The sequence below is a fragment of the Cervus canadensis genome, chromosome 1 (genome assembly GCF_019320065.1).
Source record: "Cervus canadensis isolate Bull #8, Minnesota chromosome 1, ASM1932006v1, whole genome shotgun sequence".
Classification (NCBI taxonomy): Eukaryota; Metazoa; Chordata; class Mammalia; order Artiodactyla; family Cervidae; genus Cervus; species Cervus canadensis.
Genome location: NC_057386.1, coordinates 47,984,326 through 48,012,102, shown reverse-complemented (window position 1 = coordinate 48,012,102; position 27,777 = coordinate 47,984,326). Strand labels below are relative to the sequence as shown.

Below are 27,777 nucleotides of genomic sequence, written 5' to 3'. Positions count from 1 at the left end.
CATCCTAGAAACCAAGCTCGGCAACAAGAGGCGCACCCCAGTGACAAACCCGAGCACCGTAATGAAGAATATCCCCCGCTCACTGCAACCAGAGGAAGCCTGCACACGGCGGCGACAGCCTGTGCACCACACCAAGAACCAGCACAGCCAATAAGAAAATAAACGAAGAAATAAATGAAACAGTTAGCATCACATGTAAGGGTTCTCTGATATTTTATGACAAAAAGAACAGTATCCCAAGCAGCCTCCCTTTTGGTTCTATTTAACATAACCCTTATTTATTTTAGACACAAGTTGAAATAAAGCCTCTTCAGTAACACTTCAGGGTGGTGAAACTGTGCTTAACCTCCACCTAAATAACTGCTGTTTTAGCTCAGTGGCTACCAAACACCAGTCTCACAGAATTCTGTCAGTCCAACGTGACCTTTGTTAGCAATCTGTAGCAAAAATGCCAAACTATTAACGCTGTGAACTAAGTGTATTTTATTTGATAAAAGTCCTTAATTTTGAAATCAAGTCTTTATTCCTGTTCAACTATTAAAATTACTTTGCTTTTTTTCAAGGTAATTTTAAGATGTCTGTGGCTGCCAAAATTTTCATCTTTCTAATTATTAAAATTCAATCTTGGAAATATGGCCATCGAGTGCATATTTAACAAGAGGTAAGAGATTCCTAACTAACTGAAATAAAGACATTTTCTCACTCTTTGAAGTATAGTTGGCTTATAAGATTAGTTTCAGGAGTACAACATAGTGATTTGGTACTTCTATAGATTATATACCATACAAAGTTGTTATTATAAAATATGGACTATATTCTCTGTGTTGTCTATTACAGCCCTCTATCTTATTTTATTTACAACATCTGTACCTCTGAATCCTCTTCACCTATTTCAACCCCTCCTTTCATCCTGCTCCCCTCTGGTAATCACTGATTTATTCTTTGTATACGTGAGTCTGTTTCTGGGGAAAATTTTCTCACTCTTACAAGAATTTCCCACCACCAAACAGATGTATGGTATGAGTCTCCACGTAAGACTTTATCTTAAATGATCTTCAAGTTTTTTTCTATTCTAACATTCTGTGATTCTATGTAAAGATCACATCTCCACTCCAATAATGTGTATAATGTGATGATATTATATTGGATTAAACAATCTTCAAGGTCTGCAGTCAGCTGCTGAATAATCATGCTCTTTTGCAGTTATTCATAATACCCAACAAAATCCTAACCATGAACAACTTCATTACTAGAACAGGTTAGCACGTAATATACAACACATTTTCATTTCCTAAGAAAGTGTACATTCCTTGGTATGTTGTCCATACTTTCCCTCCCTCCCTCAAATTATTACACAAGACACTGACTTAATCCCTGGATCAGTAACGCAACAAACATTCCCTCCCACGCAGACCTTAAATGGCTTATCTGAAAGGAAGACGGAACAGCATGTCTGTTCCTCTCTCCTCCCTCCCTCTCTTCTTCTCTCTCTACATAGACATATAAACATGAAGAAGGAAAACATCACTATAATACAATATAAAAATAAATGGCATTTAAAGACTGTCATGAACGTAGTAAGACTCTGTATTAAAAACTGTCGGCTCGGTGTAATGTGTAAATATCTAAAGGATAAAATATGGGGAAGGACCAGGATTATTTCCATAGCAAATTCCCCCCTTTCTCTGAAAAGGGACTGTTGTTCAGTCACTAAGTCGCGTCTGACTCTTTGTGACCCCGTGGACTACAGAATGCCAGGCTCTGCTGTCCTCCACTACCTCTTGGTGTTTACTCCTTCATGTCTGTTGAGTCAGTGATGCTATATAGCTTATAAATAAGAAAATTTACACATCAAAAGGAAATTTTACTGAACTTCCCTAAGATAAACTTACTAAGCGGTATTAATTGTGAATATAAGCAACTGACAAGTGTCCAAAGCACCTTGTGCTCAATAAAGCATTTGTCATGGAAATGAATGGCAACAGACATGTCTCATATGTCCCAAAGGGTTAAGGGGGTCCTACATTTTGTGCACCACAGGCTTTGAAGAAGACATCAGCACCCAGGTTCAGGACATGTGGTTCCTCAGATTAAGACATTTCCTCAACCATTTAAAAAAAAAAGTGTTACTAATATTCAAATAAAGGATGAGTATGACTGTACAGGAAACTTATTAAAATTCATTTAGCAAAAAATAAATAGTTTGGGGCCCTGCTAGTTAGAAGGTGCTGTGCTTAAAACCAAGAAGGAAATGTCTTCACATTCATTTATCAATAACAATTCTTAAAACAACCCAGCAAAAGATACAGACATATAGCCATCTCTTTGCAGAATGATTCTCCTACTATGAAATAAATTTAAAGAGAGACATGGGAGCGGGGAAATGAGTGTCTACAATAGATTTTTTCCAGTAGACAAATGCTATTTTAATCAGAACTATATTCATCACCCCTGTGGTGATTACTGTGTCAACTTGGCTAGGCCACAAAAATCAGATTTGGTCAAATATTATTCTAGATACTTCTGTGAGGGTATTTTTTTTTTTTACATAAGATTAACATTTATTTATTTTTTTTTTATTTTTTTTTTTTTTAAGATTAACATTTAAATCAGCAGAATTTGAGTACAGTTGGTGATGCTTCATAACTTGAATGGGACTCATCCAATCAGCTGAAAGTCTTAATAAAATCTTCAAAAAATTGACTTCCTCGGAAGAAGAGGGTTAGAAACTGCAACTCTTTCCTCAGTCTGCAGATTTTGGATGTTCAGGCTTCACAATCATATGAGTCAATTTCTCAAAATCAACACCCCCATTCCCTTCTTCCCTCTCTCCTCATATATATAATCCCACTTCCCACTGGTTCTAATTCTCTAGATTAGACTAATATAACCCACATACCATCAGAGTCATCTCTCAATAAATAATCTCATCACCTACTATATATATATATATATATATATTTTCAAGTGACACCTCAATAAATGAATCCTGTAAAAATAAAAATAATCTCCTTGGGACTTCCTGGTTGTCTGGTGGTTAAGGCTTCATGTTCCCACTGCAGGGAGTATATGTTCGATTCCTAGTCAGGGAAGTAAGATCACACATGCCACACAGGGAGGCAAAAAAAATAAAAACCTTAATCACACAGTTAAGTAGGGTTGCTAAAGAATGGAAAATCTTTCAACACTTGCAAACCAAACTCAGCAAATAGTTGACTATCTTCCACAAACACATCTTTTTGTGGGGCTTCAACGGGACTGGGTGTGCCTGAATCACAGAGGCTTAATAAACATCAGGAAAAGTGAAGTCAAGGAAGGTTTCTTTCACCACAGGTACTTCTTCAACTCTTCTCTGCGGTTTCCATTCCCTTTCTTTTTTTTCCCTTTAAAGATTTACTTATTTATTTTGTTTTTGGCTGTGCTGGGTCTGTTGCTGCATGGGCCTTCTCCAGGGGCTGAGAGCAGGGGCTGCTCTCTAGTGAACTACACTGCACGCGGCAGCTTCTCACTGCGGTGGCTTTTCTTGCCGTGGAGTACAAGTCTCAGCAGTTGCAGCACGTAGGTTCAGTAGTTGTAGTGTGTGGGCTCAGCAGCTATGGCGCACAGGCTTAGCTGCTCTGTGGCCTGTGGGATTCTCCTGGACCAGGGATTGAATCCCTGTCCGCTGCATTGGCAGGTGGATTCTTAACCACTGTACCACCAAGCAAGCCCACCCATTCCCTTTCACCTCTCTTGTTAACATAACAGTTCTCTGATCCATGTGCTGACCTGGATATAGCTTATTGTTTCACTTTTATCTTTTCAACTCTAGAATTTCCATTTGGTTTTCCTATAATTTCTTATTTCTAACTGAGATTCTCTGTATGTTCAGTCATTGTTACCAAGTTTTCCTTTCATTCCATAAACACGGTTCATTTAGTTTTTAGAACATATGTATAACAGCTGCTTTAAAAGCCTTGTCTCCAAAATTTAACACTGGAAGCAATCAGCAACAGTTTCTATCACCTACTTCCTTTTCTCAATATATCATACTTTGCTAGTTCTTGGCATGTGTCATAATTTTATGTTGGAAATTAGACATGTTTTATAGTATGGTATAAGAATTCTGGAAAGCTACTTTGCTCCACAATATACAGTTACTAATGCCTCTGCTGGATTTTATTTTTAATTCTTGCTTTCATTTTAAAGCCTGCTTTCCTGGGGGCCACCCCTGTGTCTATGCAGCTTAATGATTAGCCAAAGGTTCAACAGAGAATTTATTCAACCACCCGAGTCAATAAAGGCTGTCATTCTTTCCAAAAGGGTCTCTGTGTGTGCAAAGGAACACATTCAACAGTCAGGTATTTCCAAGTCTCCCAGGTTTTAGTTTCCCTTAGATGCTTTCATGGCTCCTTTGCACACACATGAAGCCTTAGCTGATCATGATTTTAGGCTAAAAGAGCCATGGGCCCACACAACCCCACGACCATAAGTTCCACGGACAATGCTGCTGACCACGGCCATGACATTCCCCACCGTGGAAGAATCAACCACGTTGGAAACAGAAACGGCGGAGTGACTCAAGCAGCTCTAGGCATGGATGCCACAGATTCCCACAGCAATGACTTAACATTTACCAGTCTCTCAAACATAAACACTTTTCACATTGTTGGAAGCCTTCAGTTGAGTTCTAGAGCAATGAAACGGTTGTTATTACCTATCTTGCAGATGAACTTCACTGTAAGTCACAAACCTCCATCTTTCCTAAGAATATATCTACCAGTTTCTGTTCCCCAGCTACACCTTTATAACCTATTCTGGAAGTTCTTCGTCTTCTATAACGCTGCCAAACTTTCTTATTCCTTTAGGTCCAGCACATGCTGTGCCTTCTTCACGAGGCCTTCTCCTGTCAATCCAGGTACACTGACCTCTACCTTCTTTGAATTCCAATGAGTCACCGGGCTTTGCAGGTGGGGTAGTGGTAAAGAATCTGCCTGTCAATGCAGGAGACAAGGGTTCAATTTCTGGGCAGGAAGATCCCCTGGAGTAGGAAATGGCAACCCACTTCAGTATTCTTGCCTGAAAAATTCCACGGACAGAGGAGCCTGTAGGCTACAGTCCATGCGGTCACACAGAGTCGAACACGACGGAGCGCAAGTGCACGTGCACGCTGATGTCATTATCCCATATTCATTTTCTGTGTGCTATGTTTTCGCTTTCAACAACATTCTTAAATCTGTGGGACACAGAGTTAGGTTTTCATGTTTTGTATCCTTATCCCATACCTAGCAGAGTGATGAGTACACAGTAAATTTTTGCTCACTTCAACCCAAAACTTTACACTGGAAGAAAACTGCCTTGTAACACATGGAGTCAAACCATTTCCCCGGAATGCAACAATTAAGACTCCAAGATCAGTCATGTTACACCATCAGCACATTCTTTCCTTGTGTACTGCACCCATGACCCAGACACTATCAGCTGAAAACACATGGCAAGGACTACCGGTTGCCAAGCCTAATATTCACTTTGATCCTCTACCTTACTAACAAAACCACAGTAATATCCCTGATTTCCTTGTAGCTAGGAGTTCAAGGAGATACTAACTGATAAGATAGTAGTCTTCTTGAGATCATAAGGGGAAGGGGTCATATTCTAAAAGATGTCAAAGCTAGAAATGGAAAGAATCTAGGTCATTAATGACACATGGCAGAAACATTTCACTGGCCCTGGACTGCCTACCCAGTAATTCACTTCCAAGGTTTGTATAGGCCATTGGAACTTTACCAGCAGTTGAAAATAATTCCTAACTGGAATTATATGGTGAAAAGGTCACTACAAATCTGATAACTAAATCACTACAAGCCATTATGAAGAATATTGTTCTCATTTAATATATATGAGGGAAAACTTGACTTCATGAGCAATAACAATTAATCATCTTAGTGAGTAAGCCTCTCATTGTCACAAATGCAATGAGCATGGAACTAAGAGTACACCTGCTTGAAGAATCTAGAAAAAGAGAGAATATATGTAGATGTGTAATTGATTCACTTTGCTGCACACCTGAAACTAACATTAAAATCAACTATACTCAATAAAAATTAAAAAAAAAAGTATGCTTGCTTGGGTTTGAATCCAGTTTCACTGTAAGAATTCAGTGCCTGAGTTTCTCTAAACTACAAAATAGGAATAAGAACAGTATCTATTTCAAAGTATTGCTAACAGAAATAAAAGAGAAAATTCATGTAATGCCTTTAGAACAGTGTTAGGCACATGCTACAGCAACAATAAATTGTTGGCTAATACACAATATACACTATGCTATATATTATTACCATTAAGATATACTAAATTATCTTCCATTAACATCTTACCTAAGGATCATAACATATATTCTAACATAAATATAAAAGCATGATGGAATACACACTACTATATAGAGAATAGATAATCAACAAGGACCTACTGTATAGCAAAGGAGGAACTCTACTCAATACTCTGTAATAACCTATATGGGAAAAGAATCTGAAAAAGAAAAGATATATGTGTATGTATAACTGAATCACTTTGCTCTACACTTGAAACTAACACAACATTGTTAATCAACTATACTCCAATATAAAATAAAAATTTTTTAAAAAGATCCTCAAAACAATGTAAAAAAATGTTAATAACAGTTGATGATGATGACATAATAGTAACTTCTAATCCACTGTAAAAGGCCAGTATAAATACTAAAAAAATAAACAAGATGAAACGTATTTTTGTTAATGATGCTAATCATTCATGAATTATGATACACTGCTGGCTTTCTTTCATGTCCTGCTATCACCCTACATTTGAAAGAAAACAGTTGAGCAGAAAAATAAAGTGGCCTGTGTGGCAAAAACCCTAAATATGTTATTAAGTCCTGTCCCATCCCTCTTGTAAAAGCATAGTCTTATGGTAAACAAAGACTTGAAGACATCAAAGTTCCCCCTCTGAAATAACACAAAATTTTAATAGTGGTTCAAAAAACTTTTTTTAAATTCCTTACCCAGAAGATCCAGTGCTCTTACAAACACCAAGAAGGGGCCTTTTTTCAGCAAAGTTGTCACACTTTTGAGCACCTGATAAGGAAAATGAAGTGAAATGTAAAACAAAACTTCAAAAAGTATTCTTGTGTATCCCTATTATTTTCATTCTCTCAAAATATTTATGGTTAAAGAGACAGCAAAACATTCATTTAAATCAATACATTTATACAATTGAACAAAAAGTAGAAAAGCTATAAATAAACCTATAACTACTTTAAAAATTAACGAACGTTTAAAAGACCTTTTTTTAAATTGGCAACAAACTCAATTTTACACATGTTCTCCATGCAATCAGAAAACCACCCCTAATTCCACCAACTAATTACCTAAGAGTTGTATAATTTTGATGTCAAAATTAAATAAAAGAAGGTCATAACAGAAACTTTAAAAACCTCAAAATTTCAGGCCATTCTCAATGTACAGCAGTGTAAAATCCTGAAAAAAGACTAGTAAACTGAGAAGCAATGTATTAGAAAATAAAAATCAGTCAGACCATGAAGAAAGAAAGACACTGTCAAGCAAAGAGCTCCAAGAAACAGCACAAGCAAAGTTCCCTGAATGAAGTCAGAGGATGCAAACACACATCACTTGCAATCAACTTTTTAGTTTGCTGCTTACAAATAGGTAAAATCACCCGGAAATGTGGCTAAAAATACCAAAAAATTTGAAACTATCATTAATAATTTTTTTAAAATATAAGAACATATTTCAAGAATGAAACAAAATAATAATGCAAAGAAAAACTGATGCTTAGAAATGAAAGAGAGATCTCGGAAATTAAAAAGATGTTGGATATTATTTAAAAACTCAACGCAAGGATAAGAGAAAATTTCCTAGAGAACAGAGCCAGAAAAAAAAAAAAAAAACACCCGCAAAAAAAGACAAAAACAGCATTAATTTATATACACATAAACAGGCTTCCCAGGTGGCTCCATGGTAAAGCATCCACCTGCTGATGCAGGGAAGGTAGGTTCGATCCCTGGTCAGGAAGATCTCCTGGAGGAGGAAATAGCAACCCACTCTAGTGTTCTTACCCAGAGAGGAGCCTGGCAGACTACAGGCCATGGGGTTGCAAAGAGTGAGAAGCCACTGAGCAACTGAACACAAACACGCACAAGAGAACTGTTAAAGGACCATCTCAAAGTTCCAACATATAGATAGGAATTCCAAAAAGAAAGAATAGAGGAAAATAGAGGGAAGAATCCATGAAATGTTTCAAAATTTTTCATAGAACAAACAAATATGAGCCTATAAGCCCCTTGCACGTCTAATACAATGAATTCAATAGCTGAACCACATGTCCATCATTTCAGGACATTGAGCCCTAAAAAGAATTTTCTATAGAAGCTCCAGGGAAAATAAAAAGGTTGTTTCCAGGATCAGGAATTTAAATGATTGCTCTAGATACTACACGACTTATCCAAAAACCTACAGCTAACACCATGATTGCATTCCCCCTAAGGTCAAGAACAAGGCAAGGTCTCCACTCTCACCACTGCTATTCAACATGGCACTGGAAGTTCTACACAAAACAGAAAAGAAAGGGGGGTACTTCCCTGGTGGTACACTGGAATCCACCTGCCAATGCAGGGGACCCAGGTTCGATCCCTGGTCCAGGAAGATTCCACAGGCCGCAAAACAACTGAGCCCAAACTCTAGACTCTGAGAGGCGCCAACTACTGAGCCATGCTGCAACTACAGAAGACTGTGCACCTAGACCCTGTGCTCCACAACAAGAGAAACCGCCACAACGAGAAACCCGTGCACCGCGACTGGAGAGTAGCCCCAGCTCACGGAAACCAGAGAAAGTCCCCGTGCAGCAACAAAGACCAAGCACAGCCAAAAGTAAGTTTAAAAAATAATAACAACTGTAAAAAAAAAAAAGTAGAATTAAAGAGCAAGGATAAAAAGAAAAGAATGGGGAGGAAAGTCACATGGATAAGAAAGAAAGAAAGAAAACTCCCAATTGGCAGGGCTTCCCTGGTGGCTCAGACACTATAGAAGGTGCCTGCAATGCAGGAGGCCTGGGTTCAATCCCTGGGTCAGGAAGAACCCCCGCAGGAGGAAATGGCAACCCACTCCAGTACTGGTAAATCCCATGGACAGAGGAGCCTGTAGGGCTACAGTTCATGGGTCACAAAGAGTCGGACTCAACTGAGCGATTTTTTATAGATAGATACACACACACACACACACACACACACACACACACACACACACACACACACACACATATATATATTTGCAGACAACACAACTGATACATCTAAAATCCCAAGGAATCAACAACAAAAACTCCTAGAGCTAGTGAGTTAGCTCAACAAGGTTACCAGAGTCAAGATCAACATACAAAAATCAACGTATTTCTAGGGACTTCCCCGATAGTCCAATGGTTAAGAATCCACCTTGCGAAGCAGGGGACATATGCCTGGTCAGGGAACTAAGGTGCCACAACAAATGATGCTGCAGGATGCAATGAAGATCCAGTGTGCCACAATTAAACTCCAACACAGCCAAATAAACGAGTAAATATACCTTTAAAATTTTTAATATAAAAATGAGGAAAAGATCTGAACTGACAAAGTAAATATAGAAATGGGCAATAAGCAGATGAAAAAATGCTACACATCACAGGTCATCAGGGAAATTCAAATCAAAACAATAAGACACCATTCCACAAGCATCACACTGCCCAAAATGTAAAACAACAACAGCACCAGATGCTGACAAGGATGAGGAACAAGAACTCTCCATCATCACCAGAGGGAATGCAAAATGGTATGGTCACAGTGGAAAACAGTGGACAGTTTCTTATAGAACTAAACATACTCTTACTACAAGATCCAGCAATCATGCTTCTTGGTATTTACCCAAAGGAGCTGAGAACCTTGCTCACACAGAAACTTGCACATGGATATGGACATCAGCTTTGTTCACAGCTGCCAAAACGTGGAAGCAATCAAGATGCCCTTCAGTAGATGGGTGGATAAATAAATGACAGTACCTACCTCAAATCTTGTGCTCTGTGACAACTGAGAGGGTGGGAGGGAGATTCAAGAGGGAGAGAACATACGTATATCTATGGCTGATTCATGTGATAAATGGCAGAAACCAATAAAATAAATTAAAATTTAAAATAAATTAAAAATATATAAACTATAGTGCCTCCAGACATTGGAATATGACTCAGGATTAAAACAAAATTAGCTATCAAGCCATGAAAAAACACAGGGGAGGCTTAAATATATATTGCATGGCTCTGGAAAAGGCAAAAGTCAGTTTTTAATATTGAGACAGTAAAAATATCAGCGGTGTTCAGGAGTTTAAAAGGAAGGAGGCATGAATAAGTACAGCACAGAGGATGTTTAGGGCAGAGAAACTACTCTATAGGGACACAACAGTGGTGGAAAAGGTCAGTTTTCATTTCAATCCCAAAAAAGGGTAATGCCAAACAATGTTAAAACTACAGCACAACTGCAACTCATTTCACACGCTAGCAGAGTCATGCTCAAAATCTTTCAAGATAGGTTTCAACAGTACATAAACTGAGAAATTCTAGATGTACAAGCTGGATTTAGAAAAGGCAGAGGAACCAGAGATCAAATTGCAAACATCTGATGGATCATACTGCTCATACTGCTCATGGGGTTCTCAAGGCAAGAATACTGAAGTGGTTTGCCATTCCCTTCTCCAGTGGACTACATTTTGTCAGAACTCTCCACCATGACCTGTCCGTCTTGGGTGGCCCTACATGGCATGGCTTAGTTTCAGTGAGTTAGACAAGGCTGTGATCAGATTGGCTAGTTTTCTGTGATTGTGGTTCCAGTCTGTCTGCCCTCTGGGGAAACAGTGGAAACAGTGGCTGACTTTATTTTGGGGGGCTCCAAAATCACTGCACATGGTGACTGCAGCCATGAAATTAAAAGACGCTTACTCCTTGGAAGGAAAGTTATGACCAACCTAGACAGCATATTAAAAAGCAGAGACATTACTTTGCCAACAAAGGTCCATCTAGTCAAGGCTACGGTTTTTCCAGTGGTCAGGTATGGATGTGAGAGGTGGATTGTAAAGAAAACTGAGCGCCGAAGAATTGATGCTTTTGAACTGCAGTGTTGGGAGAAGACTCTTGAGAATCCCTTTTACTGCAAGGAGATCCAACCAGTCCACCCTAAAGGAAAAAAGTCCTGATTATTCATTGGAAGGACTGTTGCTGAAGCTGAAGCTCCAATACTTTGGCCACCTGATGCAAAGAACTGACTCATTTGAAAAGACCCTGATGCCGGGAAAGAATGAGGAGGAGAGGAGAAGGGGACGACAAAGGATGAGATGGTTGCATGGCATCACCGACTCAATGGACATGAGTTTGGGTACACTCTGGGAGATGGTGATGAACAAGGGAGGCCTGGCGTGCTGCAGTCCATGGGGTCGCAAAAAGTCAGACATAACTGAACTGAACTGAACTGATGGATCACAGAAAAAGCAAGGGAATTTCAGAAAAACATTTACTTCTGCTTCACTGACTATGCTAAAGCCTTTGACTATGTGGTCACAACAAACGGTAGAAAATTCTTAAAGAGATGGGAATACCAGACCACCTGACCTGCCTCCTGAAAAACCTGTATGCAGTCAAGCAGCAACAGTTAGAACCAGACATGGAACAATGAACTGGTTCCAAATTGGGAAAGAAGTATGTCAAGACTGTATATTGTCACCCTGCTTGCTTAACTTCTAAGCAGAGTACATCATGTGAAATGTCAGGCAGGATGAAGAATAAGCTGGAATCAAAATTGCCAGAAGTGTCAATAACCTCAGATATGGAGATGACACTACCTTAATGGCAGAAAGTGAGGAGGAGCTAAAGAGCCTCCTGATGAAGGTGATATAGAAGAGTGAAAAGGCTGGCTTAAAATTCTACATTCAAAAAACTAAGATCATGGTACCTGGTCCATAAACTTAAGGCAAACAGATGGGGGGAAAATGGAAACAGTGACTGACTTTATTTTCCTGGACTCCAAAATCACTGCAGACAGTGACTGCAGCCATGAAACTAAAAGATACTTGCTCTTTGGAAGAAAAGTTGTGACAAACATAGACAAAGTATTAAAAATCAGATATATCACTTTGCCAATAAAAGTATGTATAAAGCTATGGTTTTTCCAGTAGTCATGTACAGATGTGAGAGTTGAATCATAAACAAGGCTGAAGTGCCTAAGAATTGATGCTTTTGAACTGTGGTGCTGGAGAAGACTCTCAAGAGTCCCTTGGACAGCAAGGAGATCAAACAAGTCAATCCCAAAGGAAATCAACCCTGAATATTCACTGGAAGGACTGATGCTGAAGCTCCAATACTCTGGCCACCTAATGCGAAGAGCTGACTTATTGTAAAAGACCCTGATGCTGGGAAAGATTAAAAACAAAAGAAGAAGAGAGTGGCAGAGGATAAGATGGTTGGATGGCATCACTGACTCAATACATGAGTTTGAACAAACTCTGGGAGACAGTGAATTGAAGGAAGGACAGGGAAGCCTGGTGTGCTGCAGTCCATGGGGTCACAAAGAGTTGGACGCAACTAAACAACAACAATGGTGTTTACATGTCTTTATGCGTTTGTGAAAATCAACGGAATGTACAACACCAATAGGGAATCCAAATGAGAATTAATGGACTTTGACTGATAATGATGTCAGTGTGGGTACCACTGTGGGGCAGGGTACAAAAAGTGGGGGAAGTTTGCCATGAGTGGGGTCAGAAGATATATGGCAACTCTCTGTACTTTCTGCTCACCTCTTCCATTTAAAAGATGCTCTTAAAATATTAATTTTTAAAAGATATAGCAAGCTCTAGGACACCCATGTTCACTACAGAATCATTCATAACAGGAAAAAGGCGGCAGCAATGCAAATGCCCATCAAATAATGACTGGACAAAGAAAATGTATATATGTATATGTATATATACTACACATGTATACATAATATACTACACATATATACATTATATACATGTGTAGTGTATATATTATATGTATAAAATATATAATATAGTAAATATATGTATATACATATATACATGCATACATGTATATATGTAAAATGTATATATGCTACACATGGGTGAATTTTGAGGACATTATGCTAAATGAAATAAATCAGTCATGAAAAGACAAACACTCTATTATTGCACTTATATGGGGCATCTAAAGTAGTCAACATTTCAGAAAATTAAGATCATGGCATCTGGTCCCATCACTTCATGGCAAATGGATAGGGAAACAGTGGAAACAGTAACAGACTTTATTTTGGGGGGCTCCAAAATCACTGCACATGGTAACTGCAGCCATGAAATTAAAAGACGCTTGCTCCTTGGAAGAAAAGTCATGACCAACCTAGACAGCATATTAAAAAGCAGAGACATTACTTTGCTGACAAAGATCCATCTAGTCAGAGCCATGGCTTTTCCTGTAGTCATAGATGGATGTGAGAGTTGGACTATAAACAAAGCTGAGCGCCAAAGAATTGGTGCTTTTGAACTGCAGTGTTGGAGAAGACTCTTGAGAGTCCCTTTTACTGCAGGGAGATCCAACCAGTCCATCCTAAAGGAAACCAGTACTGAATATTCATTGGAAGGACTGATGCTGAAGATGAAACTCCAATACTTTGGCCACCTGATGCAAAGAACTGACTCACTGGAAGAGACCCTGATGCGAGGAAAGACTGCAGGCTGGAGAAGGGGACGACAGAGGATGAGATGGTTAGATGGCATCACCGACTCAATGGACATGAGTTTGAGTAAACTCTGGGACCTGGTGATGGACAGGGAATCCTGGTGTGCTGCAGTCCATGGGGTCGCAAAGAGTCGGACACAACTGAGCGACTGAACCAAACTGAACTGAAAGTAGTCAAATCCTACAAACAGAAAGAAAAATGTGATTACCAGGGCCTGGTGATAGATGGAGAAATGGAGAGCTGTTGTTCAGTGGATATGGAGTTCTTTGAATGTACTTAACACTGCCAAGCTTTACAGTTAAGTTTACCAGGAATTCCCTGGTTATCCAGTAATTAGGGCTCCGCACTGCCACTTCAGGGGATATGGGTTCAATCCCTGATCAGGGAACTAAGATTCAGCATGTCACACTGCACGCCCCCCACCAAAAAGAAGTCTGTAAAGATTTAAAGACAGTAAATCTTTTGTGATTTTTACCACAGTTTTGAAAAAGGTACAAATAAATTGTGTGGTTGCACAAGTGTGTGCCTATTGGCTGTGTGTCATTAGGCAGATACACAGACCGATATTTAGTAACCTTAAGTGCTAAAAACAAAAACACATAAACATCAATTTCAGGGTAGGGTAATCTTCTTTGGCGTTCAGGATGGAGAGAATTTCGGGGAGGGGTAAACAGGGGGCTTAAGCACTCTTAACAGTGTTCAACTTCTTTGCTAGACGGTATACACCAAGAGAGGGGCTTCCCAGGCGGCGCTAGCGGTAAAGAACACCCCTGCCAATGCAAGAGATACGAGAGACACAGATTCGATCCCTGGGTCGGAACGATCCCCTGGAGAAGGGCATGGCAATTCACCCCAGTATTCTTGCCTGAAGAATCCCATAGACAGAGGAGACTGGCAGGCTATATAGTCCATAGGGTCACAAAGAGTTAGACATGACTGAAGTGACTTAGCACGCATGCATACACCAAGTGTAATGTAAATGTTAATAATCTACATTAATGGATCGCTCCAAAAATAATGAGGTTTAAATGTGGCTACACATTTATATTGTGCTCTGACATAATATTCTTTTAAATTGTGATAATAATTATACAAAATAGGTTAAGACAAGTTATATGATCCATTCAGACTGTATCATCACACCTTGAAAAGATCAAAACTATAAACACAGTGTTGATGAATAAAGTTCCCCATAACCAATTTAAATTATGAGACACTTAGAACAATTAGTGTCTACATTTTCACTAAATATTAATTTACTATGGATTGTCTGCTTTTCTCCCTGCTAAACAAATAAATCAGATTTCACAATTAACAATATGACTTTCAAATGAAGCACAAGTTAAAAATTAACTAGTCCAAAGCCCATGATATTTATGCTTCAAATTAATTATAACTGAATTTCAGCTACACAAGGCCAATTCTTCACTCCTACATATTTCACCTTCACCTTTAACAATATCTATTTTGCCTCTACCTCCTGGTGTTTTGACAAGGTCTTTATGGTTTGTACCTGGTATTATACACACCAATTTGCTATTCTGATGAGTGGCACATCATGCCTTTAAAGTGCAAATAATACTGGCAAGAAAGGTTTGATTGTTTTTGTGTTTTTCAAACCTGAATTAAAGAACCTCTTTGGTTTCTACTGAACTACTGGGTTACAAATGGAGAAGGGAATGGCCACCCACTCCAGTATTCTTGCCTGGAGAATTCCATGGACAGAGGAGCCTGACAGGGTACAGTCCATGGGGTCGCAAAGAGTCGGACACAACTGAGTGACTAAAACACACTGGCTTCCAACAGTCTTACCGAATTTGCTCTCCAGGTCAGTCACCTGACACCAAAGATTTATACTCTTCATGGATATTCAGAAAAGGTAACCAAGCAAAAAATTTACACTACAAAATAAGGCCCTCACTGAAGCACAACATAAAGCCAAAAGTACCCACTGTACCAGCAAAACTGTCCAGAAATAGGAAAGACTAGTCTACAAAAAGCACACAAATCGTAACAAATCCTTCAAATTTCTTTGAGGCACACTGTCCACCGAATTTTTTTCCAAGTTGGAAAACTATATAACATAACCTTAACTCTGCCTTAAATAATGTTGTTGTGGACAGTCTGAATAAACACAATTTTTTTAAGTGTTGGTATAAAAATTCTACAATCTCATGAACACTGTAGCTATTAACCTGATTTTTCTTGCAATATAAATAGCATGTACTCTCCATGATGCCTAATGGAGTCATCACCCTCCCATAATGTAATCCTCCAAATTGTAGAGGATTAACTTTTTATATATAAAATTGTGTTTATTTGCATGTACAATAGAGAGAATGACGTTACACACACCTGTTCTACAGCATTTAACAGAATGTAGCACGATGATTGAAATGAAAAGCGGTTAGCTAAATCCATCAAATATAAAAACTATTGCAATCCTGTTGCAAAGTCCTTTTGTTAAACTCCTTTTATTCTAAATCCTTTTAATTCTGTCCTATAACACTAAAACATTTATAAAAAAGCTTAAAATCCTAATAAATCGCACAATTAACGTAATGAAAATGGGCCTGCCCACCAAGTCACCAAACTCCTTCCCCCTCAACAAAATTCAACAGTTTTCATGTCAGAAAATGTTAAATGATACCCCATACCACACACACCATTGTGAACTCACTTAAACTGAAGAGTGTAAGTTCATTAATCAGCCTTAAGAATTTCAAGATACCAAACAGAAACCAGTTCTGCATGGATCCAAAAGCATATTCAGAGGCAAATAAACATCCAATGATATTAAGATTCTAACTCTACTCTGTGATGTTGAGGATGATACCTGGAAAAGAGATTTTTACATAAAAATAAGATCATGGCATCTGGTCCCATCACTTCATGGGAAATAGATGGGGAAACAGTGGAAACAGTGTCAGACTTTATTTTGGGGGGCTCCAAAATCACTGCAGATGGTGATTGCAGCCATGAAATTAAAAGACGCTTACTCCTTGGAAGGAAAGTTATGACCAACCTAGACAGCATATTTAAAAGCAGAGACATTACTTTGCCAACAAAGGTCCATCTAGTCAAGGCTATGGCTTTTCCAGTGGTCATGTATGGATGTGAGAGTTGGACGGTGATGAAAGCTGAGCACCGAAGAACTGATGCTTTTGAACTGTGGTGTTGGAGAAGACTCTTGAGAGTCCCCTGGACTGCAAGAAAATGCAACCAGTCCATCCTAAAGGAGATCAGCCCTGGGTGTTCACTGGAAGGACTGATGTTGAGACTGAAGCTCCAATACTTTGGCCACCTCATGCGAACAGCTGACTCAATGGAAAAGACCCTGATGCTGGGAGGGGTTGGGGGCAGGAGGAGGAGGGGACAACAGAGGATGAGATGGCTGGATGGCATCACCGACTCGACGGACATGGGTTTGGGTAGACTCCGGGAGTTGGTGATGGACAGGGAGGCCTGGCATGCTGCTATTCATGGAGTCGCAAAGAATCGGACACGACTGAGCAACTGAACTGAACTGACTGATGCTAAGTAGGCACTAAGGAATTCTAACTAAGACTGCCTGCTGCAGAAAGATTCCATTGAACAATTTAATTCATTTTATCAGTTAAACTGTTTCCAAGTCTTCCATTCCATTTTTTATTTTATCGAAATAATTCTTTCAGGAAATATTTAAGTCAATGGAGTTGTCCAAACCCATTTTCCTTATAGTTTCTCTCAATGTGAGCTTCAAGCTATAGTCATATTTTCAGATATAAATTTTAGGTATAAAGTATGATCCTATTCAGTTTGTAGTCAATATATCTTATTGTATGTAATTTCAGATTCTGGGTAGATATTTTCCCACTAAAAAGTTCTATTTTATTAGACAATGTTCTATTTTGTGCTATAAAACAATCTCCATTATGAACTAGATTACTCCTCATGTTTACTTCTCACCTAAAAGAGAAAAATGTAAGGAATATTTTAGTACAAAGAAGACAAAGATAAAATGGAAGATGCAATGAAGAGGGAGATGTGGGGAAACAGATACACAGGTTGCAGGTACCATCAACCAACCACAAGAAAAACAGGACAGAAATCTTATTGCCTTAAATATCAAAACACGGTCACCAAGTACATCTCTGCATTTGCCTCAAATATCCAAAACATGTATATACATTTTAGACTCCACAATGACACAAAAACATTAAAATGTTGACAGCAACATTTTTAAGTTCCTCCTGACTTTATTATCTTCCTCCCTAAGTTAAACTCTAGTATATGAAGTATCCCTTAATATACAGTAGCGTCACATTATTTTTCTTCAAGGATTGATCAGGCCCCTTATATTCTTTCACAGATTTGACTTGCCAGACCTTTTAACAAACACCAAACACAAATCATACATGTGACAAAGGAGTAAGATGTGACTTTGAGAGGCTAAATCATTTTCCCAAGTTGCTGTGGTACTAAACTACATGCAAACCAGAAAGATAGCCCAGAATTTGTTTCTCTGTTTCTCTGGCTCGCTTAAAAAATCACTGCCAGAAAGTTATGGTTGAGAAGAACTCCACTGGAAAATAAATAAAATTACTGATAAAGGCTAATGTATCTAATCGCTTAGTGCTTTAATTCTCTCATCTGCAAAGTGGAGATAAGTACCCGTACCTCACATAGGATTGTTGTGAGGATTTAAAAAGATAATAAATGGAATGGCCTAAACAAGGTGCTGTAACAAGAAAGAACTCAATAAACTTTATGCAGTTATTATTGTTGCTGGCAAATGTCATATTGTGAATCCATTCATCTACTTTCCCGGTAAGAAAAAAATACTGTTCACATCCTTAACTCCTTCGGTGCTCCTCTACCATGGTGTCAGTATCTCTCTGACCTAGCTCTCTGCCCTGCTCACCCACACTGGAATGTGCCAAGGACACTCCTGCCTCAGGAACGCTCCATTTTCAGCTATCTCCTTAGAACTATCAAGTTATACTCTGCTACTGCTGCTAAGTCACTTCAGTCGTGTCTGACTCTGTGCGACCCCACAGACGGCAGCCCACCAGGCTCCCCCGTCCCTGGGATTCTCCAGGCAAGAACACTGGAGTGGGTTGCCATTTCCTTCTCCAATGCATGAAAGTGAAAAGTGAAAGTGAAGTCGCTCAGTCGTGTCCGACTCTTAGCGACCCCATGGACTGCAGCCTACCAGGCTCCTCCGTCCATGGGATTTTCCAGGCAAGAGTACTGGAGTGGGGTGCCATTGCCTTCTCCAAAGTTATACTCTAGTCACCCCCATAGTGGTCTTACACACTTTTTTTAGGTCATTGCTAAAATACTTTCCAATCAAAAAAATCATCCTCTATCATGCTTCCACTCCTTATTTTGACTTGTTTTTTAAAGCACTGAACAGAGCCTCATATTATACACATTCAATTGATTTACCTATTTCCACACACTCAAATGGTGCCTCAAACTTCATGACACAAGAACACGTCTATGACAAAGTTCACAACAGCTTTACTCATAATAGCTCAAAATATATGAATTCAACTCAATAAAAAATGAATAATATAGTCATAAAATGGAATACAACTAAGTAATAAAAAGGAAAGATGTACTGATACATGCAACATTGTCAAGAACAGGGAAAACAACTCCTCTAAAGTGAAAGTGGGAAAAGAGATGCTTCCAAAGGGGTGAGGATGACTGGGAAAGGGCATATAAAGACCTTCTGGGGTAACAGAAATATCTTTATAGAAGTATGGGTTACATAAGTGCATGCATTTGTCAAAACTCAAGCTGTAACAGGTAAATCTCTGCACTTCTCTACCGTAAATTACACCTACATTAAGAAATTGGATCAAATAAGCAAGTTTTTGAGCAGCAAAGGAAATAAACTGTGTGGAAGACATGAATAATGGTTGATTAGAGTGGTAAGGACAAAGATGGGCTTTTCCCTCTTTTTCATCTAAAATGTGACCAAAATATCTAGTTAGTCTAGGGGACGGGTATACGTGCATTTACTGTCATATTCATTTCACCATTCTGCGAGTTTTATGTTTTTTGCAGAAACAAGTTGGAATATGCATTCTAATAAGTACTAGCCTAGCATGCTGCGTCCTTGGGGTCACTGAGTCAGACACAACTTAGCAACTGAACAACAGCAACAGTGCATTAGAATAAAAGGATTAACATGAAGACGTAAAATATGGTATCAAAATCACAAAATGTGAGGGAGGGGAGTTAAAATGTAGACCTTCTAGAAGGTGTTAGAACTTAAATCATTACCAATTTAAAGCAAGGAGATAAGAGTTAAAGATCAAAATTTATGAACCCAATGGTAGTAACAAATCAAAAGCCTAAAATAAATACACAAAAACTAGAGAAAGTAAAAAAAAAAAAAACAAATCACAATGGAAGAAGCTAAAAGAAGTATAGAGAAGAACTATAAAAATAACCAGAATAAAAGGAATAAAATGGCAATAAGCACAAACACTTTTAAATGTCAATGGAATAAATGCTTCAATCAAAAGACACAGAGGCGGGGGGGTGCGGGGCGGGGGGGGTGCAGTGACTGGATTAAAAAACAAGACCCATCTATATTCTGCTTAAAAGAACTAAAGACATACACAAATTGAAAGCGGAGAGAAATAAAAAGAAATTTCATGCAAATGGAAACAAGGGCAGTGGTAGCAATATTCATATCAGACAAAACAGACTTTAAAATAAAGTCCATAAAAAATAACAAAGAAGAGCATTATTTAATGATAAAAGGATTAATATAAGAAGAGACTATAACACTTTAAAATATATGCACTTGACACATGAGCATCTAAATATTTAAAGCAAATATAAACACAGACACAAAAGGAGAGACTGACAATAATACATTAATAGTAGGGGACTTTAACACCTCACTTACATCAATGGACAAATCATCCAAACAGAAAATCAAGAAGGAAACAGAGATCTTAAATGACACATTAGACCAATTAATCTTAATAGATATCTACAGGACATTCCATCCCAAAAGATCAGAATACACATTCTTATCAAGTACACATGGAATGTTCTCCAGGATAGATCATATGCTAAGCCAAAAATAACTCTCAACAAATTTAAAAGAACAGGAATTGTATCAAGCAGTTTCTCCAACCACAACAGTATAAAACTAGAAAGCAATTATAGGAAGAAAAATGGGGAAAATGAAAACAATGTACTACTAAAAAATCAAAATGGGTTAATGAACAAATCGAGGAGGAAATCAGAAAATAGCTCAAGACAAATGAAAATGGAAACACAGCTTTCTAATTATCTATGGGATGCAGCATTTGACAAAATTCAACATTCATTCATGATAAAAACTCTCATCAAACTGGTTACAGAGGCAACATATCTGAACATAATAAAGGCCACTTACAACAAACCCACAGCTAACATCATGCTCAATGGTGAAAAGCTGAAAGCTTTCCCTCTAATATCAGGAACAAGGCAAGGATGTCCACTCTTGCCCCTTCTATTTATAGCACTGGAAGTCCTAGCCACAGCAATCAAAGATATAAAAGGCATCCAAATTGGAAGGGAAGGAGTAAAATTGTCACTATCCGAAATGGCTCGGTATTACATACATAAAATCCTAAAGATGACACACACACACACAAAAAAAATATTAGAACTAAAAAATGACTTCAGTAAAGTTGCAGGAATACAAGATTAACACATTTAAAAAGTTATTACTTTTCCATAAACTAATATTAAACTATCAAAAAGAGAAAGCAAGAAAACAATCCCATTTAAAATCACATCAAGAAGAATAAAATACCTAGGAATAAGCTTAACCAAAAAAGTGAAAAGACTTGTACTCTGCAAACTATAAAACAATGATCAAAGAAACTGAAGATGACATAAAGCCATGGAAAGATGATATCCTATGTTCATGGACTGGAAGAACTAATATTGTTAAAATGTCCATACTACCCAGCACAATCTACAGATTTAATGTAATCCATATCAAAATACCCATGACATTCTTCACAGGACTGGAACACATAAACCTGAAGTTTATATTTGACCATGAAAGATCCTGAATTGACAAAACAATCTTGAGAAAAAAGAACAAAGTGGGAGATATTACTCCCTGACTTCAGATTATATTACAAAGCTACAGTAATCAAAACAGCATGGCACTGTCACAAAAAGAGACACATAGATCAAAGAAAGCACAGAGAGCCCAGAAATAAACCCACGCATTCATGGTTAATTAATCTACAATAAAGAAAGCAAGAATATATGATGGAAAAAAGACAATCTCTTCGGTAAGTGGTGCTGAAAAACTGGACAACTACATGTAAAAGAATGCAATCAGAACATTTCCTCATACCATATACAAAAATAATGTCAAATGGATTAAAGATCTTAAGTCTGAAAACCAAACATAAGCCAAACACCCTTTGAATTTTGGCTTACTATAAGCCTTGACTGCATTCTGTAATACAGAATTCTGACCACATTTGAGAAGTTGACATACTTTCCTGACACCAATTCTACAAAGTATATATTTTATATTATACTCAATTTCTATGTTCACACAGCCACATATCATTCAACCTCCCCAAGTTTGAGCACACTTTACATGGCACAATTCTTATAATATGATAAAGGAAGAAATCTAGGGACGTCAAACATAAAATGAGAAACAATAAAGTCAGAAACAGTTTCAAACCATAGTTTATAAATATGGAAACTCTATATACCAGGAAAGAATACATTTTGTTTTGAACAAATATGCTCAGGTAATTGAAAATTAATTCTGGCAATTATTGAAACTAGAAGAAGAAAACTATAATACCAAAATTTTAAATTGCTTAGAAATCATCTATATTTACGTACACAAATATGTAAAAATAAATATATAATCACTGAAGGAATTTAACTAGCATAATATGTTAAGCCTTAATTTCAAATGTCTGAAGACCAAACAACCTGTTTTATAGTCACAAAAACCGATCTGAACACAAGGAGTTTGAAGTCAGACACAAATGGACTTAAGGTTTATGACTGTAATTCTGAACTTCAGTCCCACATTTGTAAACTGGAGATTCTACCTTACTTGAACATAGCAAGTGATCAAAAATAGTAGCTATTATAATAACGTAAGACTAAAATGAAAGAATTCTGTGGGACCTAATATTAAAAAGCTGGTAAAATAAACTTTTAACCATAAACTACACATAGCAGGCAATTATTAAGTAGTAATTATGAGGCTCACAGGGCCACATCTGAAAGGATGAAACAGATAAACAAAGTCATCTCTCCTGAGTAGGAGAAAACTAGTAAGAAATTATGAAAAGCAAAGTAAATAACAGGCATTAAGCTCTCTTTTAAAGCACCCAAAAAGCTCAGGTACATAGTCTTTCCTTGGTCGATCAGAAAGGTTTAATGGAGGTGCTTCCCTGGTTAAGAATCCATGTGCCAGTGTGAGGGACATAGGTTCAACCCCTGGTCCAGGAATATCCCCCATGCTGTGGAGGCGCTAAGCCCAGGCACCACAACTGCATAGCCCACAATTACTGAAGCCTATGTGTGCTAGAACCCGTGCTCAGTAACAGCAGAAGCCACCGCAATGAGAAGGCTGAAGCCTGAGGAGCCCCTGTTCACTGCAACGAAGACACGGCACAGACAAAAACAAATTAAGTTTTTGTTTTAAAGAAGAAGAAAAGAACGGCTCAATGGAGAATGTCAAATTGAATTAGGGTTCCTTGGAGAAGAAGAATAAAGGAACTAAGAAAAAATCAAACATGGAGACAAGAAGATACAAATGAACTAAGATTAAAGTCCAAAGTATGTATAATCTGCCAGAGAAAGACTTTTCCAACTGACTAACAGAAAATAAAGTAGGGGACAAGAGTCCAAGAAGATCCTAAATTCACCTCCTCTCATAGACATATCAAATCTACAGCTACACAAAGATCATTTCCACCAAGAAATTATCTAAAAACTAGATGAACTGCTTCCCCACAACAAAAGACCACAACCAGACAAGTAAAAGGACAGAAACAGGACTTCTGTGGTGGTCCAGTGATTAAGACTCCACACTTCCAATGCAGGGACCAAGGGTTTGATCCCTGATGAGGAAACTAAGATCCCACATGCTGCACAGTGTGGCCATTTTTTTTTTTAATTAAAAAAAAGGGGGGCAGAGACAAGGTCTCAGCAAAAACCCCACCCCTGGCTCCACAACACCAGTAGGGAAGACTCACCAATCTAGAAAGCCGCTCCTGGAGGAGCAGGGCTGATGCCTCACATCAGGCATCCAAACCCTCGGGATCTGCACTAGAAAGACAAGTCCCCCAAATGTCTTGCTTAGAAAACCAACGGGGCTGACATCCAAGGGACTCAAAACACTATATGAAACTGGGATTCCCCTTTCAATGGGTCTGCATGCAGTCTCACTCAAACTAAGACCAAGCAAGAAAAGAAAAAAACTAGCAATTTAGAAAGTGCCTAGACTATATGTGAAGGAGATTCATTTGCTCATCTAAGAGCAACAGTTGGAGGGACAGGGAACAGCAGAATCTCGCCTTGGAGAGCACTGGTGGACGCCGTCACCGCACTCTCCTGCTAGCCTGTCAGCAGAGCTGGGCTGAATCAGAGGCAGCAGCCTCTCTCCAGCCCCGCTAAGTCAGACAAGGGAAGGTGGTGGCAACCACTGCCTTGCTGAAGCCGGAAAGCTCAGGGGGGCTGCCACACTCCCTGATTACTGGTTGGAGCGGATGAGCAGAACAGACAGACATTCTACCGCTCCCTAGCTAAATTCCGGGGCTACATTTAGCCACTCCCTGGCTGAGGCTGACAATCATGAGCCGGGCAGCATTCTCCCACCCCCAGACCAAAGCTGGCAAGGGTACACAGGAAAGGCATCCCCTACTGCACTGCTGAAACCATAGCCATGTGAACTCAAGACATTTTCCCACTGTCTCTGGAAGGCCTGCCACTGACACTCTCCAGCTGATTTGCTAAAGCCAGCAGGCATGTGCAATCCACACAAGGGCCACCCCTTTGACTGCCTGGCCCTGTTGGACATGGAGGCCGACATTATTGAGCTCTAGGGGACTATAACAATTGAAAAGACAGTTCTTGGCAGGCCACCACCCCCAGGGCACTGCATAGAAAGTCAAATGAAATTCAACCCTAGTCTGCCTGTGAAAAGGCCCCATTTACTTAGCCTGGAGCTTCGGCCTGAGGGACAGGTTTCGGGTTTCCCACACACCCAGAGCTAAGGAGGTGCTCCCAAGGACGCCAGCTTCTGCTCTGACCTTGCTGTAGCTCTAAAGGACGTTCCAGAAAGGAGCTGCACAACTATCTAGAGCCTCAATTTTTCTGTCACCTAGGGAATCTTTAGAGTTTAACAGGTATTGAATGCAAATCTTTGTGAATTTGAGGATTTGAAAATATTTTAACACATTCAAGGGATGATTACATATAGAAGTAACTAAGTTACATGACATACTTTACCTGGTTTGTTAGGTTGAAAGAAATTTCGTTTTTAGTGACACACAGACTAGTGCAGTTGGAGTCAAATTTTGGAGATTATCCACAGCTCTCCTGGAGTGGAGGCCAGCAGGAATCAGAAATGTGATGCGCAGGACTGTACATATTTCTATACTTGAAAAGATCCTGCCTGGGGGTCTGGCTTCCAACCAGCCTGAAACTAGGTGCTAAATGAGATTCCTCCTATTAAAACATTGATAGGTCTTAGCACTCCCTCAAAAAGTCTCCAAGAGTAAGTCCAGAATAAATCAAGCAGTTTAGACAATCACAACCAAGAGCGAGACAATCAAAAGATAACCAAAGGCTAGGCAAGCCTGAATGAGAATGTTCATCACCTACACAAAGCCACTCCTTCAAGACTGAGAGAGATCACTGTTTTGAATAACATAGAAAACATGTTCCAAATGAAATAAAACTTCAGAAAAAGACCTTAATGATATGGAGATAAGTAAACTAATAAAGACTTAAAAGTAACGGTCATAAAGATGTACATCAAACTTAGAAGTGTCTGACTCTTTGTAACCCTACAGACTGTAGCCTGCCAGGCTCCTCTGTCCATGGAACTCTCTAGGCAAGAATACTGGAGTGAGTAGTCATTCCCTTCTCCAGGGGATCTTTTGACCCAGGGATCAAACCCGGGTCTCCTGCACTGCAGGCAGATTCACCAGAAGGCTCAGTGGTAACAAATCTGCCTGCTAATGCAGGAGCTGCAGGAGACTCAGGTTCAATCCCTGGATCAGGAAGATCCCCCTGAAGGAGGAAATGGCAACCCACTCCAGTATTCTTGCCATAGGGTCACAAAGAGTTGGACACGACTAAGCACTGCATAGTTAGGGAATAGGCTTCAGAGAAAGCAGATTTTAAAAAACAGAAAACCATGAGATTTAAAAAAAAAAAAATCTGACCGTAGAAAACTGAAAGGCAGTAACTAAGAAAAACTGCAACAAGGGGAAAGGAAAAGAACATCCAATAGAGGTTGAGGATACAGGGGATTTTGCAGACAACAGTGACTTCCAGAGACTCAGTCAAAAGACTTCAGGAGTTGGGGTGAGTAGTAGTGGCGGGCCGGTGGCAGGCAGGGGGAAGGGAATCCATAGAGAGATTCCAAAGGTTTGGCAACTGAATATATGGAGGAGACTGTAAGGATGACAGATAATCTTTAGGTTTCTTATGGTGACTAACGTCAACAAGGATAAAAGATATAAGTCCCCATAGCAACACTCTGAATGCAGCATGAGAGGGAGAGAAAGGGAGATGGGAGAGGACACCAGAATTCTAGAGCCACTGTTTCCATCCTGCCAGTGGTGGAATGGAGCTCATGGGGCACCCTCTTCACAACTGCTCATTTCAGGCACTATTTCAGTGAAATTAAAAAAAAAAAAATTATATATATATATATAGAGAGAGGGCTTACTTCATTTGTCCTGGTGAGATAGGATAAAGAAAGATATTGTTGATGCCCACAGTCAATTAATCGTTGACAAAAGAGATAAGAGTATACAACAGAAAAAAGACAAATCTCTTCAGCAAGGGTACTGGGAAAGCTGGACACCCATTTGTGAATCAATGAAGTTAGAATACTCCCTCACATCATACACAAGATCTGCCAAGTACACTATGGAAAACAGTATGGAGGTTCCTCAAAAAACTAAAAACAGAGTTTCCGTATGATTCAGCAATCCTACTCCTGAGCATATATTCAGAGAAAACTATAATTCAAAAGATACAAACACTCCCATGTTCATAGCAGCGGTATTTTACAACAGCCAAGACATGGGACCAACCTAAATGTGCATAAACAGATGAATGGAAAAAGATGTGATGCATACACACACACAGAGAGGAATATTACTCAGCCATAAAAAAAGAACAAAATAATGCCATTTACAGCAACATGGATCTAGAGATGATCATATTAATCAAAGTCAGATAGAGAAAGACAAATACCATATATGTAGAATCACAAAAAATGATACAAATGAACTCACATAAATGATAAAACAGACTCACAGACACTGAAAACAAACTTTCGACTACCAAAGAGGAAAAAGAGATGGGGCATAAATTAGGAATTTGGGGTTAGCAGATACAAACTGTTATATGTAAAACAGGTAAATAATAAGGTACTACTGTATAGCACTGGGAACTATATTCAATATTATGTAATAAACTATAATGAAAAATAATCTGACAAAAAGAATATGTATATAAACATATATATAACTGAAGCACTGTGCTGTATACCAGAAGCTAACACAATATTGTACATCAATTACGCTTCAATTTAAAAAAGATTTTTAAAGGAGAATATCATTTTCACTTGAAAGACTATAAAACTATGGTATAAAAATATAATATATTAGACAATGAACTTGAGATCATACTACCTTGGCCTGTTCAATATATGAATAAAAATACCAAGCACAGATGTTAGCCACAGTCATCTTCTGGGTAGA

At 38.7% G+C, this 27,777-nt stretch overlaps 1 protein-coding gene across 1 annotated transcript in view; it reads right to left on the bottom strand.

Annotated features, from left to right (window-relative positions):
• BCAS3 (BCAS3 microtubule associated cell migration factor) overlaps nucleotides 1-27,777 on the bottom strand; it is a 578,882-nt gene that overhangs the window by 477,245 nt on the left and 73,860 nt on the right. Inside the window, exon 8 of the mRNA XM_043460326.1 lies at nucleotides 7,019-7,091. Coding sequence (XP_043316261.1) covers nucleotides 7,019-7,091 — 73 coding nt within the window. The remainder of the gene's footprint in view (nucleotides 1-7,018; nucleotides 7,092-27,777) is intronic.